Source organism: Curcuma longa, chromosome 4 (assembly GCF_044706935.1).
Source record: "Curcuma longa cultivar G26 ecotype Majalengka, Jawa Barat chromosome 4, ITB_CL_G26_1.1, whole genome shotgun sequence".
Taxonomy (NCBI): domain Eukaryota; kingdom Viridiplantae; phylum Streptophyta; class Magnoliopsida; order Zingiberales; family Zingiberaceae; genus Curcuma; species Curcuma longa.
Window position 1 is genome coordinate 22182942 of NC_133864.1, and position 12627 is coordinate 22195568.

At 38.1% G+C, this 12627-nt stretch overlaps 1 protein-coding gene and 1 long non-coding RNA gene across 2 annotated transcripts; both read left to right on the plus strand.

The window, feature by feature from the left end:
- Window positions 1-497: 497 nt before the first annotated feature.
- Window positions 498-3686, plus strand: LOC141826657 (putative polygalacturonase). The gene is made up of 6 exons (XM_074713927.1): window positions 498-637; window positions 1282-1599; window positions 1771-1891; window positions 1980-2154; window positions 2271-2341; window positions 2689-3686. The coding sequence occupies exons 1-6, from the start codon at window positions 626-628 to the stop codon at window positions 3348-3350; spliced, it is 1359 nt and encodes a 452-aa protein (XP_074570028.1). The 5' UTR covers window positions 498-625; the 3' UTR covers window positions 3351-3686.
- A 6192-nt stretch (window positions 3687-9878) lies between these two features.
- On the plus strand, window positions 9879-10680 carry LOC141826658 (uncharacterized). Its single transcript, XR_012601646.1, has 3 exons — window positions 9879-9937; window positions 10170-10321; window positions 10427-10680. It is a non-coding gene; the product is annotated as an uncharacterized LOC141826658 (long non-coding RNA).
- Window positions 10681-12627: the final 1947 nt, after the last annotated feature.

Genomic DNA, 12627 nt, shown 5'->3' on the forward strand with positions numbered 1-12627 from the left:
CAAGCACCCAATTGGCCCCGCCCCTCTCTCCTGATTGGCCCACTCAATCCCTTCACACTATTTTGCCTACTGCCCTTTCTTCCTTTCTTTTCCATTTCATTTTTTTAATATATAAATATATATAAATGGTTAATATATTCCTGAAATAGAAAAAATAAATAATCACAAGTATTTAGGAGCAAAAGCCCACTGATGTGTTATAATGAGTTGTCACCTGCTCATTTTCATACAAACAATTTTATTTTATTATATTTTATTTTTTGCCTTTTGTTTTCATACCGTAACATTGACATGCGCTGGTTGGTGAGGGCCCCAGCCGCGAACACCCACCGTTGGCTCACCTCTCCCCTGTCCACGTCACCACAATCTAAGCAATAGGGGTAAATCTATGCTTGGATCTTTTACCGATTTAACCCCTTTGTTTCTCTATTTCTTTTAGAGGGCTGTAAGTTATAAACCAGGGAGTTGAGTTGAGTTAGCCCCCTTGTTCTTCCTCCTCCTTGTGCTTCTCCAGCCTCAATAATTGCCTTGCCCTGCTTCCTCCTCTTCTCTTCCTCTCCGGGCTTCTCCAGTTGCGACAGCTTGGTCAAAGGGCCTTCTCCTTCCCCTTTCTTTGAGGGGGCTCATGAAGAGGCTAGTAAGTACGTTATTGTATTTGTCGTTTTTTTTTTATTTGTTTTGTTTTCCTGGTGAATTTCCTGGTGTGCTTTGTGAATTTTGAGTGGTGGGGTTCTTGCTTCTTCTCTGATCCATTTTGTGTAGGTTTTTTTTCGAAACTGCAGTGTGTGCAGGAGTTCCATTTTTGAGGTGGAAAGTTCCAATTTTGAAGCGGCATTGACAAAGTGGTCATTTGGATCATCTGTGTTTCTTTTTCTTCTTAGGGTTTTATCGGCCCTCCCAAGTTTAAAATAGCTGAGATCCACTAGTTCATCCTTTTCAAGGCTTCTATTCGTGTTCATATTGCTCACGAACCCGTACTGTTTCTTGATCAATGCCCAGATCTTTGTTGGTTGAATTCCCAACTTCTTCCAAGGATATGGGCTTCTTCTAGGACTTTCTCGTATTACTCAAAGAATTAGATCTTCTTCATTTCAATCTACATCTTTTTATGGTCACAATTTTAAAAGCTTTAATTTGTTTTTGTGTGATTGCCTAAGAACCAATGTTGATTCTGTTCTTTATTAGTCTTACTTTCACATTCTTTTGCAGCAAATATCTCGAAGGACATATGCTAATAATTCAAGGTCCAAATTTTGATCACCCTTCTCTTTGTGTTTTTAGGCAATTTTGATTCTACTACTAGTGTTGGTTGATGCCGACAACAGCATCAGAAATGGTGCCGAGGGCTACTGCAATTACAAACGAAGCTTGAATCCAAGGCCACACAGTGTCACCATAACAGAATTTGGAGCGGTCGGAGATGGTAAAACCTTGAACACGGTGGCCTTCCAAAATGCTGTCTTTTATTTGCGGTCCTTCGCTGATAAAGGAGGCGCTCAGCTCTATGTTCCAAAAGGGACATGGCTCACTGGAAGCTTCAACCTAATCAGTCATCTTACTCTCTTCTTGGAGAAGGATGCAATAATTGTTGGCAGTCAGGTGTTCACTAATATTCCCCACACATTTTTGTGACTTTAGTATATGCACATATTCATCTATAAATCGATCGCTTATAGCATTGGATGATATCACGATTTTAGTGTCATGTTAGATTTGTGTCATTTAAGATAGTTGAATAGATCACCTAAGACTATTCTCTTTCCCTTACAGGATTCGTCTCAATGGCCTATCATAGAACCGTTACCCTCTTATGGTCAAGGGCAAGATCTTCCAGGGCAACGGCATCGTAGCTTGATAAATGGGTATAACTTGATCGACGTAGTGATAACAGGCATGCATTCTTGGATATGTTATAATGTACCAATTTTGTGTTTATAATCTTTGTTTCAGCGTAACACCCTTTGTTTCATGTTTACCAGGTGACAACGGAACTATTGATGGGCAGGGTCTTATTTGGTGGGAATGGTTAAACTCCCAAACTCTGAACTATAGCCGGCCTCATATTCTAGAACTTGTGAACTCTACTGATGTCGTCATTTCGAATTTAACCTTCTTGAATTCTCCTGCATGGAGCATCCATCCAGTCTATTGTAGGCATGTTATAAAAATTTCTACTTGTTTTTTCAGTCTTTCCAAGTAAATTTGGGTGGATATTATCCCATGAAATTTAAATTCTTAACAAGAAACCTTTTTTTGTGTGTACAATGCAGCAACGTCGAGATCCTGAACATAATAATCCATGCTTCATTTGATTCTCCATTTACTAATGGCATAGTCCCAGGTAATAATTTCTTTTATGTGCATATCTTCTTGCTGTTCTGCTGTCCTAGTCGTCGATGTTGAATTTGTCTATCTGGATAAAAATTGAACTTTTGCATTTAAGTAGAAGTATTGCTTATTACATCCATTGATAGATGGGTGTAGAGAAGGATAACATTTTTGCATTCAAAAGGTTTAGGGTTTAGAGCTGATACTTGACTTCGAGACACAAAATTGATAATCTGATTTACTCTAATCAAATATGTTATCGAATGTTGAATTAAAGCACCGATGTCAGTCAAAACTTCTTTCTTTTGTTAATCTTTTTGTTGATATTTAGCTGATGCAACTTTCATCCGCTTTCGTCAGATTCCTGCTCAAATTTATGTATTGAAGACAGTAGTATCGAAGTTGGACATGATGCCATTTCTCTTAAAAGTGGTTGGGACAACTACGGTATCACTTTCAGTACACCTTCAACCGACATCCATATTAGAAAGGTCCATTTGCAGACACCTCTCGGTTCGGCACTTGCTTTTGGAAGTGAGATGTCTGGTGGAATCTCACTTGTATATGTTGAGCATCTATACATTGGCAACTCTTTAACCGGAATAAACTTCAAAACCGCCCCCGGGCGTGGTGGCTTCATGAAAAACATCGTCATATCGAACGTGGAAATGGAGAATGTGCATGAGGCATTTTGGTTCACTGGTAACTCTAGTCGCCATCCCGATGAGCAGTATAATCCAGATGCTCTCCCAGTCATCCAACAAATTACACTAAAAAATGTGGTCGGCACCAACATCTTCGCGGCTGGATTCTTTTCAGGAATTGAAAACGATCCCTTCACTGGTATTTGCCTTTCGAACATCACACTGTCCATTACATCTGACCTCCCCTTTTCTTGGTCTTGTTCAAATGTTTCAGGATACTCCGAATCAGTCTTTCCTAGTCCATGCTCCGACCTCACTTCAAACTCTTCCCTCTTCTGCTTCTCTCTCTTAGACTTCAACACTCTCGCAGAAGCTTGATGAACACTTGCCTCTGCAGTAATCATATTCATTTCAGCCCTCATGTACAATCATCATCAAACTGGAGCCTCGTTCCTGTCGTTGCTTATTCTTCTTTCTGCAATAAATCCCCCCAAAACCAAGATCCTTTTCCTCTGTCGATCATCGAGTCAATGTTTGTTCCCATGTCAACCTCACCATCTGTCTTGGCTCTAAACCGAAACAAGGGTTGTTGGCATTAGAGATGGCAATGTGCATTCTTGTACAGTTAAATTTCTTCATTCAATCTGTAAGAAAAATTTTTGGTAGTGGTTGGAATCCAGACATTTGCTCAATACCTTTGCATTTCTTATTCCATGATGTTCGGCATCTTATCTTGTGACGTTACAAACATGAGCAGTTGGAATCAAGCTAAAATGGCTGGCATTCTTATTTGTTAATTTCTGTTGTCAGTATTGCACCAAACCATGAGCTCATCTACACACTTTGTGCAGTTCTATCAGAGGATCCATGCTTCTTGTTCTTGTTCTTGTTCTTGTTGTTGAAGTAATCCTAAGGTTGTGTTTACTTGGAGAGGAGTAAATATGAGATTCCTACAATGCGAGGAAACAGATACTTGTGAAAACACTTACAGAAAGAGCCCAACTGAAATAACACAAATTTGTGCATTTCCTTTGATGGTAAACAGGGAACCAAAAGGAATAGGTAGGGAAGAAGGAATAGGTGGGTAATAGGGTAAACCTCTTATGATCTCTATGTAGAATGTTTACAATTGAAACTCTCTCCTTTTAAAACATTACTAGCATAAAGTGAAGAAAGATCTTATCAAGATTTTAAGTTGAAGCCTTCAACTTTAGCTAATCCTTTGGAGTATCAAGAATATATTTTGTGGAGTCTTTCAAAATCAAAGTTCCCCAAAGAACTTTTATAAGACACATTTTTACTTTTCAAATCTATTGAAAATATTCTTAGTTGGTTGATCAAACACAAATGATTATTAGACAGCTAACAATTATATAGTTTGTCCATTCTAGTAGATGGGACCTTCAATTTATTTTTGCTTAAATAAAAATATTTTTATTTACCAAACCTTTGCATTTAAATGACTCCCCATCAGCCTAATGCTCTAGTTGATTAAATCAACTAAAATTTTGTTAGTGACATCTCTTTCAGTCAATTTTTACCTCCTTGCATATGCACCCAAAGTCTCAAAATCGAACTAAGTCATATAATACAATTTTGAATCAACAATTCCCTAATCAAAGGTTTTAAATCAAGTCATTAGTTAATTAGCTCTATCTAGTTAAATGCATTATCCTTGATCATGTGGTCTAAAGTAAGATTATATTTCACTCACGTAATCTCTCAAGCCCTTGTGTCTTTAGGTCGTCCATAATGCAAATGCACCCAATTCCCCAAACATACTCCATGTCATTTGATTTTCTTCACCTCAAACTAAGCCTTCAAGCCATCAAATCAATGATCTCACGATTGCATCTATAATGACTCAACGATCCTTGTCCCAAAGTGCACTCTAAGCTCTTTTGTGCCTCTGGGATTATGATGTAACAGTAAAGTACTTCTACAATTAATTAGATATTTATGAATGAATTGATTCTCAACTACAGTGTACCATAGGATTTAATTTTCTCTAGTGGGAGAACAACCCTAGAACGTTGGTTACGGAGTTATACGTCATTCGTACTTCTCGATTTACCCTTGTGGCCAATGAAAAATTTTTATGGGATTGAATTGGTCATCTCTAAAATTAATTGATTCAAAAAACTTAATATCTGAATTACTAAAAAAATTTCAAAAAACTCTAAGCTCTTTAGAAATTCTATGCTCATTTTAGGCCTATGAGTTATTAAGCAAGCACAAGTCAATTCAACCTTATTGGGAAAACAATAAGCTCCATGAGCTACATATTGATAGAAATAGAGGACAGAAGAAGAGAAATAATATTTCTGAATCATTTTAGTATTTTAGTACCGAGACCAAAGGCCTTATTTATATAAGTTGTCCAAACAATAATGGAAAGATTAAATATGACATACAATCGTAATAATTATAATTCGTAGCAATGAATATAATTAATATGAAAATATTATCTTTTGCTATCGATTCATATCGATTTTGATTTTGATGTCAAATATGATAAATTTTGATTGATTGAAATTAATTCGAGATTATTATCCAGTATTGTCTTTTTTGTTATCATTATCCTTTGGCAAACTCAAGGGAGTGCCCAAATTTGAATTTGATTACTTAGTAAAGTGTTGTCTAGATAATGGCTTGATGAATATATCAGCAATTTGATCATTCATAGAGATGTAAAAAACTAAAAGTTGTCGAATCGTCACACGTTTGCAAACAAAATTAAAATCAATCTCCACATGCTTTATATGAGCATGAAATCTAGATTTGTCACAAAGATAAGTCACTCCAAAATTATCACACTAGTTTTTGAGTGTAGTGGTTGAGGATAGATATAATTATGAAAGAAGAGATTGTAGCTAAATAATTTTGGATGTTGTGTTAGCTATAACTTTATATTCAGCTTCGGTAGTTGAGCGAAAGACTGTTGGTTGACTAGTTTAAAAGTCAGAAAATAAGATTTCATCCAAGAAATATGACATACCTATTGGTAGAACATCTATCTTTAGGAGATCTGGTCCAATTTGCATCACTATATGCAACCAACTCTCGAGGGGACTGAGATATCAAAGAAGAGCATGTAAAATAGTGTCTTTGAGATAGCCAGTAGGAGAATGCATAAATTGACAAACACAATTGATAGCGAAAGCAATATCGGATCATATGATGGTGATATATTATAAGACACCAACAATGCTTCAATAGATCTGAGGGGCAACCATTGAAGAGGAGGATGAAGGTGCAGTGAAATCACCTTTAATGATTAGTGTGGGGATACGACATGCACCATCCATTTTTGTCTTTTGAAGAAGTCTAGTAATATATTTACTTGGGAGAGAAGACAACCTTTAGAGTATGGAAGAAACTCTATACTGAGGAAAAAACGAGTGTTGCCGAGATCATGAGTAGAAAACTCTTGATGAAGGAAAGTAGTGATGCCTTTTTAATCACTCCCCGTTATTAAAATATCATCCACATAAATTTAAAAAAAGGTTGAAAATTTTTCGTTGCATGTGTAGAATAGAGAAGAGTCAGTTTTTAAATTAGAGAATCCCTAAGTATGAAGCCAAGTAGTTATATGATGAAATCATGCATGAGGTGCTTGTCGAAGACCATATATAGATTTTTGAAGTTGGCAAACATGTGTTGGAAGTTGCAGGTGGATGTATCTAGGTGGTTGCTCCATAAAAATAGTTTCTATAAGGTGTCTATGAAGAAAGCATTGGAAATATCTAATTGTCATATCGGTCAATTGGAGTTATAGATAGTAACAATCTGATAGTTGTAATTTTGATGACTGGACTAAAAATGTCATTGAAGCCAATATATGATTATTGACAAAAGACGAGCTTTGTAAGCAATAAGACAAGCTTGATTTGTAAACCCGTTCAATGGATTCATTAGAAGATCATCAAACTCCGTAGACATCGTAGCATGCCAATTTGGATCTTTGACTGCCTGTGTAAATCTAGAAGGTTCAACAAACTTTGAAGAAGCAATAAGAGCATGTGGAGCATAACGAGTGGAAACTAGTGGGCATATTCTCGCTTAGAGGAAGCATACGACGGTTAGTATCATCATCAGAGCTACTCAAAGATGAGTGGTCAGACTAATGGGAATCAAAACTAGAGAGCGAGTCACCACTAGCTACTGAGTCTAAAGGAATTAATGGAGATGGAGCAGGATCCAAAATACCATCCCCATTATACTTTTAATATGCCCAATTGGAGCAATCTGTGGGGATTCTTGTATACCACTTGGTGAAAATAAAAAGGTGCATTGATTATCTAAAGAAGTGGTCGAGGTAGAAATTGCAAATGGAAAAAGAGACTTATCAAAAGTAACATATCAAGAAATATATGTCCATCTAGTTGAAATATGAAGATAATAATACCCATGATACAAATTACTATAATCAAGGAAAACAAATTGAAGAGAGCGAGGGTTTAACTTGTGTTTAGAGTAAGGTTGTAACTAAGAATAACATGAAAGATATGAAAGAACAAGTAATCTGGAGAGTGATTGTAAAGTTTTTCCAAGGGACTTTTGTTTTGAAGTAGTAGAGTGGGTAAATGATTGATAAGGTAGACTGAGGTTTAAACGACATCTGTTGGGACTGGTGTGTTCACTAGAGGGGGGGTGAATAACATTTTTCGATCTTGCTTGCAAAATTGTCAACGGAAGCAAAAGAAAACAAGAGCAAGAGAAACAAATACGCTAACCTGTTCGATTTACTTGGTATCCACTTCTACAAGGTGACTAATCCAAGGATCCACACACAGACAGCGACCTTCCACTATGAAAACTTCTCCTTCTCAAAGAACTCTATGAAGGCGGAGAAACCTTTACAAACCGATCTTTTCCTTTCACAAAATGTGTAGTGAAGTTTAGAGGAAGAGGAATGAAAGTTACAAAGATTGGAGTTCGTGCAAGAATGAAAGAACGTGAACAGTTGCTTCTCCAATCGTCAAACTGTGTTTTTATAAAATTTTCGACATCAGTCGACTGACTCAGGGAGCAGTCGACTGATGGGCTTCAACGGCTAATTAATTCTCGTTTAATTCTCCAGCTGTTAGTCCAACGTTCGTCTGTCAGTCGACTGCTCATCTATCCACCAGTCAACTACTGGTCCAAGCAAATCACTCGACCAATCTTTCTGTGTGCTTCTGGATTAAGTCACCAGTCGACTGATGGCAGTGTCAGTCGACTGGTCAAGTTAAAAATCCCCTTTCAGCTTCCTTCTTCATCCCTTAGTCTTGACGCAAGCCTTCAAATGTCTTCCACAAGCCTCGTGCCTTTCCTTGCACTTTCTTGAGACGTTTCCCTCAGCTTCGTCGTGCTAAGTCTCCCTTTGCCAAGAGGTCGCGCCTCCGGGACTTCACCTTTGCCAAGAGGCCGTGCCTCCGGGACTTCACCATTTGCCAAGTCTTCCATTCCTGGACTTTCCTGTGAACTCAATTCACATAAGTTAGATCACCAACATTACCTAACTTAAACTTATTTTAACCAAATATTAAAATCCAATTCCACTTGGGGCAAAACTACACAAACAATCTCTCCCTTTTTGATGTTTGACAAAAATTTATTAAAGTTAGGTCTTTAATACATCATTATATAACAACAGCAAATAACCTCAGTGATAATAAATGAATCATGAATCACTAAGCATGAATAACATAAAAGCACTTTTAACAGCATAAAAACATTAATTCAAACTTAAACTACACTACTAGAATTTTGTTAATAGACAACGCGAAAAACGCGTTGTCTTTGTGGGGTAAAAAGCGTTGTAAGATGCCCTGTTGTAAAAGGGGTCCCTCAACGACAACGCTTTTTAAGCGTTGTCTTTGTTAACATCGACAACACCTTCGCAACGCAGAAAAAGCGTTGTAAATATTACAACGTTTTTTGCAACGCTTTAAAAACGTTGTTTTTAATAGGTATGACAACACATTTTGCAACGGTTAAAAAGCGTTGTAATTGTTTTACAAATTGCTTGGGTTTTTGCAACGTTTTTAAAAGCGTTGTCTTTTGATTTTTTTTAGCAGTAAATAAGAATTAATATATTTTGTAAATACAAAACTATTGGCTACAAAATTTACTCAATCAGAGGTACAAAACATACAACTTATATTCACACAAAAACCATTCTTACAGCAGGTTCATAACACAAATTCATAACATACAGCAGGTCGATAACATACAACTTATACAAGTTCATAACACAAATTCAAGTTACAACTTCCAACATAGAAGCTCCATATTTAACAGCAGCAGGTCCATAACAAAGGTTTCAACGCAACAGAATATCCTCCAACAGCAGCAGAAATAGAACAGGTGCATCACAACATTAGCAGCACCAAGTAACAGCAAGTGCATCACCAAGTATGAGCACAACATTAACATCACCAAGTAACTGCAGCAGAAATAGAACAGGTCCATCTGCCAAATACCAGTCTGCCAAAAGATAATACTAATTTATCCAAAATATGGGCACAACAGCAGCAGATTTATATACAATGAACTATGGAGAAGCATTCCATACCTACTCATCAACAGCAGCAGCAGAATTAATCACAAACAGCAGAATTATACACAATGAACTATGGAGATCAGCATTCCATACACAACAACAGCAGCAGAATTAATCACAAACAAATATATTTATTATAAATAAATGGAATTATGGAGATCAGCATTCCATACCTACTCATAAATAATCTTCATAGTGCATTCGATGACTTAGAGAATCCAGCACATAAACAATATCCGTGTAGGGTTCAATGACAGTGAGAATCCAATGACAACTGCACATAAACAAATAATTAGCTCATCAATTAAATAAGTTATCAACAGGGAGAAATTGCAAGTGATGTATTATCAACAGTGAGAAGGACATAGAAAGGTGGAAAGTCCACTCAGGAGGGGAGCTTTTCACCATCCTCTACGCTGTAAATTTACCATTCATCCATTTCATGATCACTTGTAAAAAGAAAAGAAAGAAAAACATGGCTTCAGCTACGACCCCAATTGTCACAGAAGAGCTTCTGCGACAATGAGAGGTCATCGCAGATTCACCTGTTGTAAAAATCATCACAAAGGACCATTGCCATGTTTCAAAAAGTTGTCATAGAAGAAAAACTTTCTTAAATCTGGAGCTTATAATTGTTATTATTTTTACAGGGTCTTGTATCATCAGGGATCTCTTTCTCCCTCCAGATTTGGTGCATTGATAGAGGAGGTCCTCTATTTGTAGCAGTCTTTCAACCAGTGCAGACTGTGGTGGTGGCCATTATGGCAGCTGTTATACTTGGTGATGAGTTGTACTCAGGAGGGTAAGGCAAACACTTCGACTCCTTTATATGTTATTCCCCCCCCCCCCCCCTAAAATATCAATAATTAATTTGAAAAAACTCATTTTTTTTCTTTATTTTCCATAGGATAATTGGATCCAGTTTTATTGTTGTTGGACTCTACTTTGTTCTCTGGGGAAAGAGCGAGGAGAAGAAGGCAACACAAGTTGTATTGAAAAAGGATCTAACAAGGCATCTCCTTGACCAAGAGAATTCACATAAAGAAATTTGTGCAGTTCCTGACATCCCATGAGATTCCAAAGTGCTGTTTAATTAGCTTAATTAATTAACAAGCTCTTCATAATCAATGTCTTGCCCATCTTGTACATGACAGTGTGAGTTGTGAGAATCATGTACAATTGTTAAAAAAAAATGTAGGTGTGTTAATTGATGAAGAAACCTCTGAATGCTTAAAGCAAAGGAGAAACAAAACCTTAAATGCAATCATGAGATGCTTCCAAATTTACAAGGACAGAATCTACTATGCATGATTTTCAGCTATTGAAACCAAGAAGCATCTGAAATTTGGGCAAGTTCTAGATGAAATACTTGAGAAATTGACAAGAAATAACCAAACTAGGAAATAATGTCATAACCAAGTCAGACATCCCATTTCTTGGATTTTGAAAACACGACTGTTGTTGGATGTGGTGTAGACTTCATTGATAGTGTTGAGTGACAAGTATTGCAATCCAGAGCTTTCACATTTAATATGAGAACTACAAGTCCTGGAGACCTTATCTTGTTTTTAATCAAGTCAAGACTTGCAACAAACTGTGAAGCAATTAGAATGGTGCACTCCCTGTTTTGGAAGGAGAACAATAGTATAGCAGTCAAATTTGCAAAGCCTTTTAATTGGTAGAAAGAAAGCCTATATTTCTGTCAAACTTTAGCAAGGAAAAAAATTAAGTATAAAAGGAGAAGACATACATACATTAACTAAACTTGAAATTTAAAAATTTCGGCACAGAAGCACTACACCGAACACATTTAAGTGCACTCAATATTAACATACAGAACCAAAGGTAAGTCTACTTTGCCTGATGATAAAAAAAAATGCTATCAAAAGGCTTCAACAAGATGGATGCTTCAAAAAAGGCCGCTGCAAAACAACTTCAATAGAAGAGAGTGCCAACCAACTATTCACCCAAATGTGAGTGCTTGAGGGGCTCTCATAGCCATCTTTTCACAGTAGTAAAGTCAATAACAAAAATCTTAGCCTTCGGCATTGCATCGAACACCTTATGTGCGACCAATATCGATGCAATTCAACCGGAATTAATTACTAACCTACTTTACGACGAGAATGAACACCATAAACAACCACATCCAACCTCATACCTCACTCGAAGCTTCCTTCTCCGCCACCACCCCCTTCATCTTCCCCACCACCATCGCCATCGCGAGGGTACCCTCCAGCTGCTGCCTCAATCCGAGCGTGAGCATGGCTGTGAGGTGGAGCCACCGCACAGTTGTCTGGATGGAGATCTGTCCGCAGCCGACCCGAATCCCGTGATCCATCCGTCGCAAAACCCCACGATGTCTGTCCAAACTCACCCCTGCGCCCAGCACACATCATTAAGGCCACGGCCATGCGCATGGGCAGCAGCGACGGCGACAGCTTGGATTCACCCAGCGTCGGTCAGCATCAGGAAAAAAGTATGTGACAAAAATTTAAAATCCTTATTCTAACCCTAATCGAAGAAAAAAAGATTGAAGCCGTACTTGGAACTCGGAGAACTGGAGAAGCACGGGCCTGGAGGAGCACGAGGAGTTCACCGTACGCACTGAAGGAGCACGAGGAGGTCACCGAACGCACCGGATGCGACTTCCGTTCTATCTTCGTCTTCGCCTCTTCACAGCGGCGCGAAGAGGAGCTAGAGGTACGAAAGGGGGAGAAGAGGAGAGGCACGAAAGGGGGGCCGAGAGAAGAGTAGCTACTAGCTATAGGTGCGAGAGGGGCTGGGAGAGACACGAAAATGCGGCGCGGGGGAGAAGACGAGCTAGAGGTGCGAGAGCGGGAGAGGGACGAAAATGGTGCGGGAGAGAAGAGGGAGGCGTACGAAGGAAATCGCGGACTCGCCCGATAAAAAACCCTGGATATAAACCATCAACGACAACACTAAACGACAATACTTTTAAAAGCGTTGTCTTTGGCAAAAAACCCGCTAAAAGACAACGTTTTCGACAACGCTTTTGTAAAGTGTTGTGGTTGACCCAAAATAAACGCTAATAGACAACGCTTTCTGTACAAACGTTGTCTTTTGATTTCAAAAGACAACGCTTTT

Excerpts from the sequence above, each read along its gene's own strand:
- LOC141826657 (XM_074713927.1), top strand. Across the intron at positions 1,600-1,770 it reads CAATAATTGTTGGCAGTCAG|GATTCGTCTCAATGGCCTAT; the intron begins GTGTTCACTAAT and ends TTTCCCTTACAG. Across the intron at positions 1,892-1,979 it reads GATCGACGTAGTGATAACAG|GTGACAACGGAACTATTGAT; the intron begins GCATGCATTCTT and ends CATGTTTACCAG.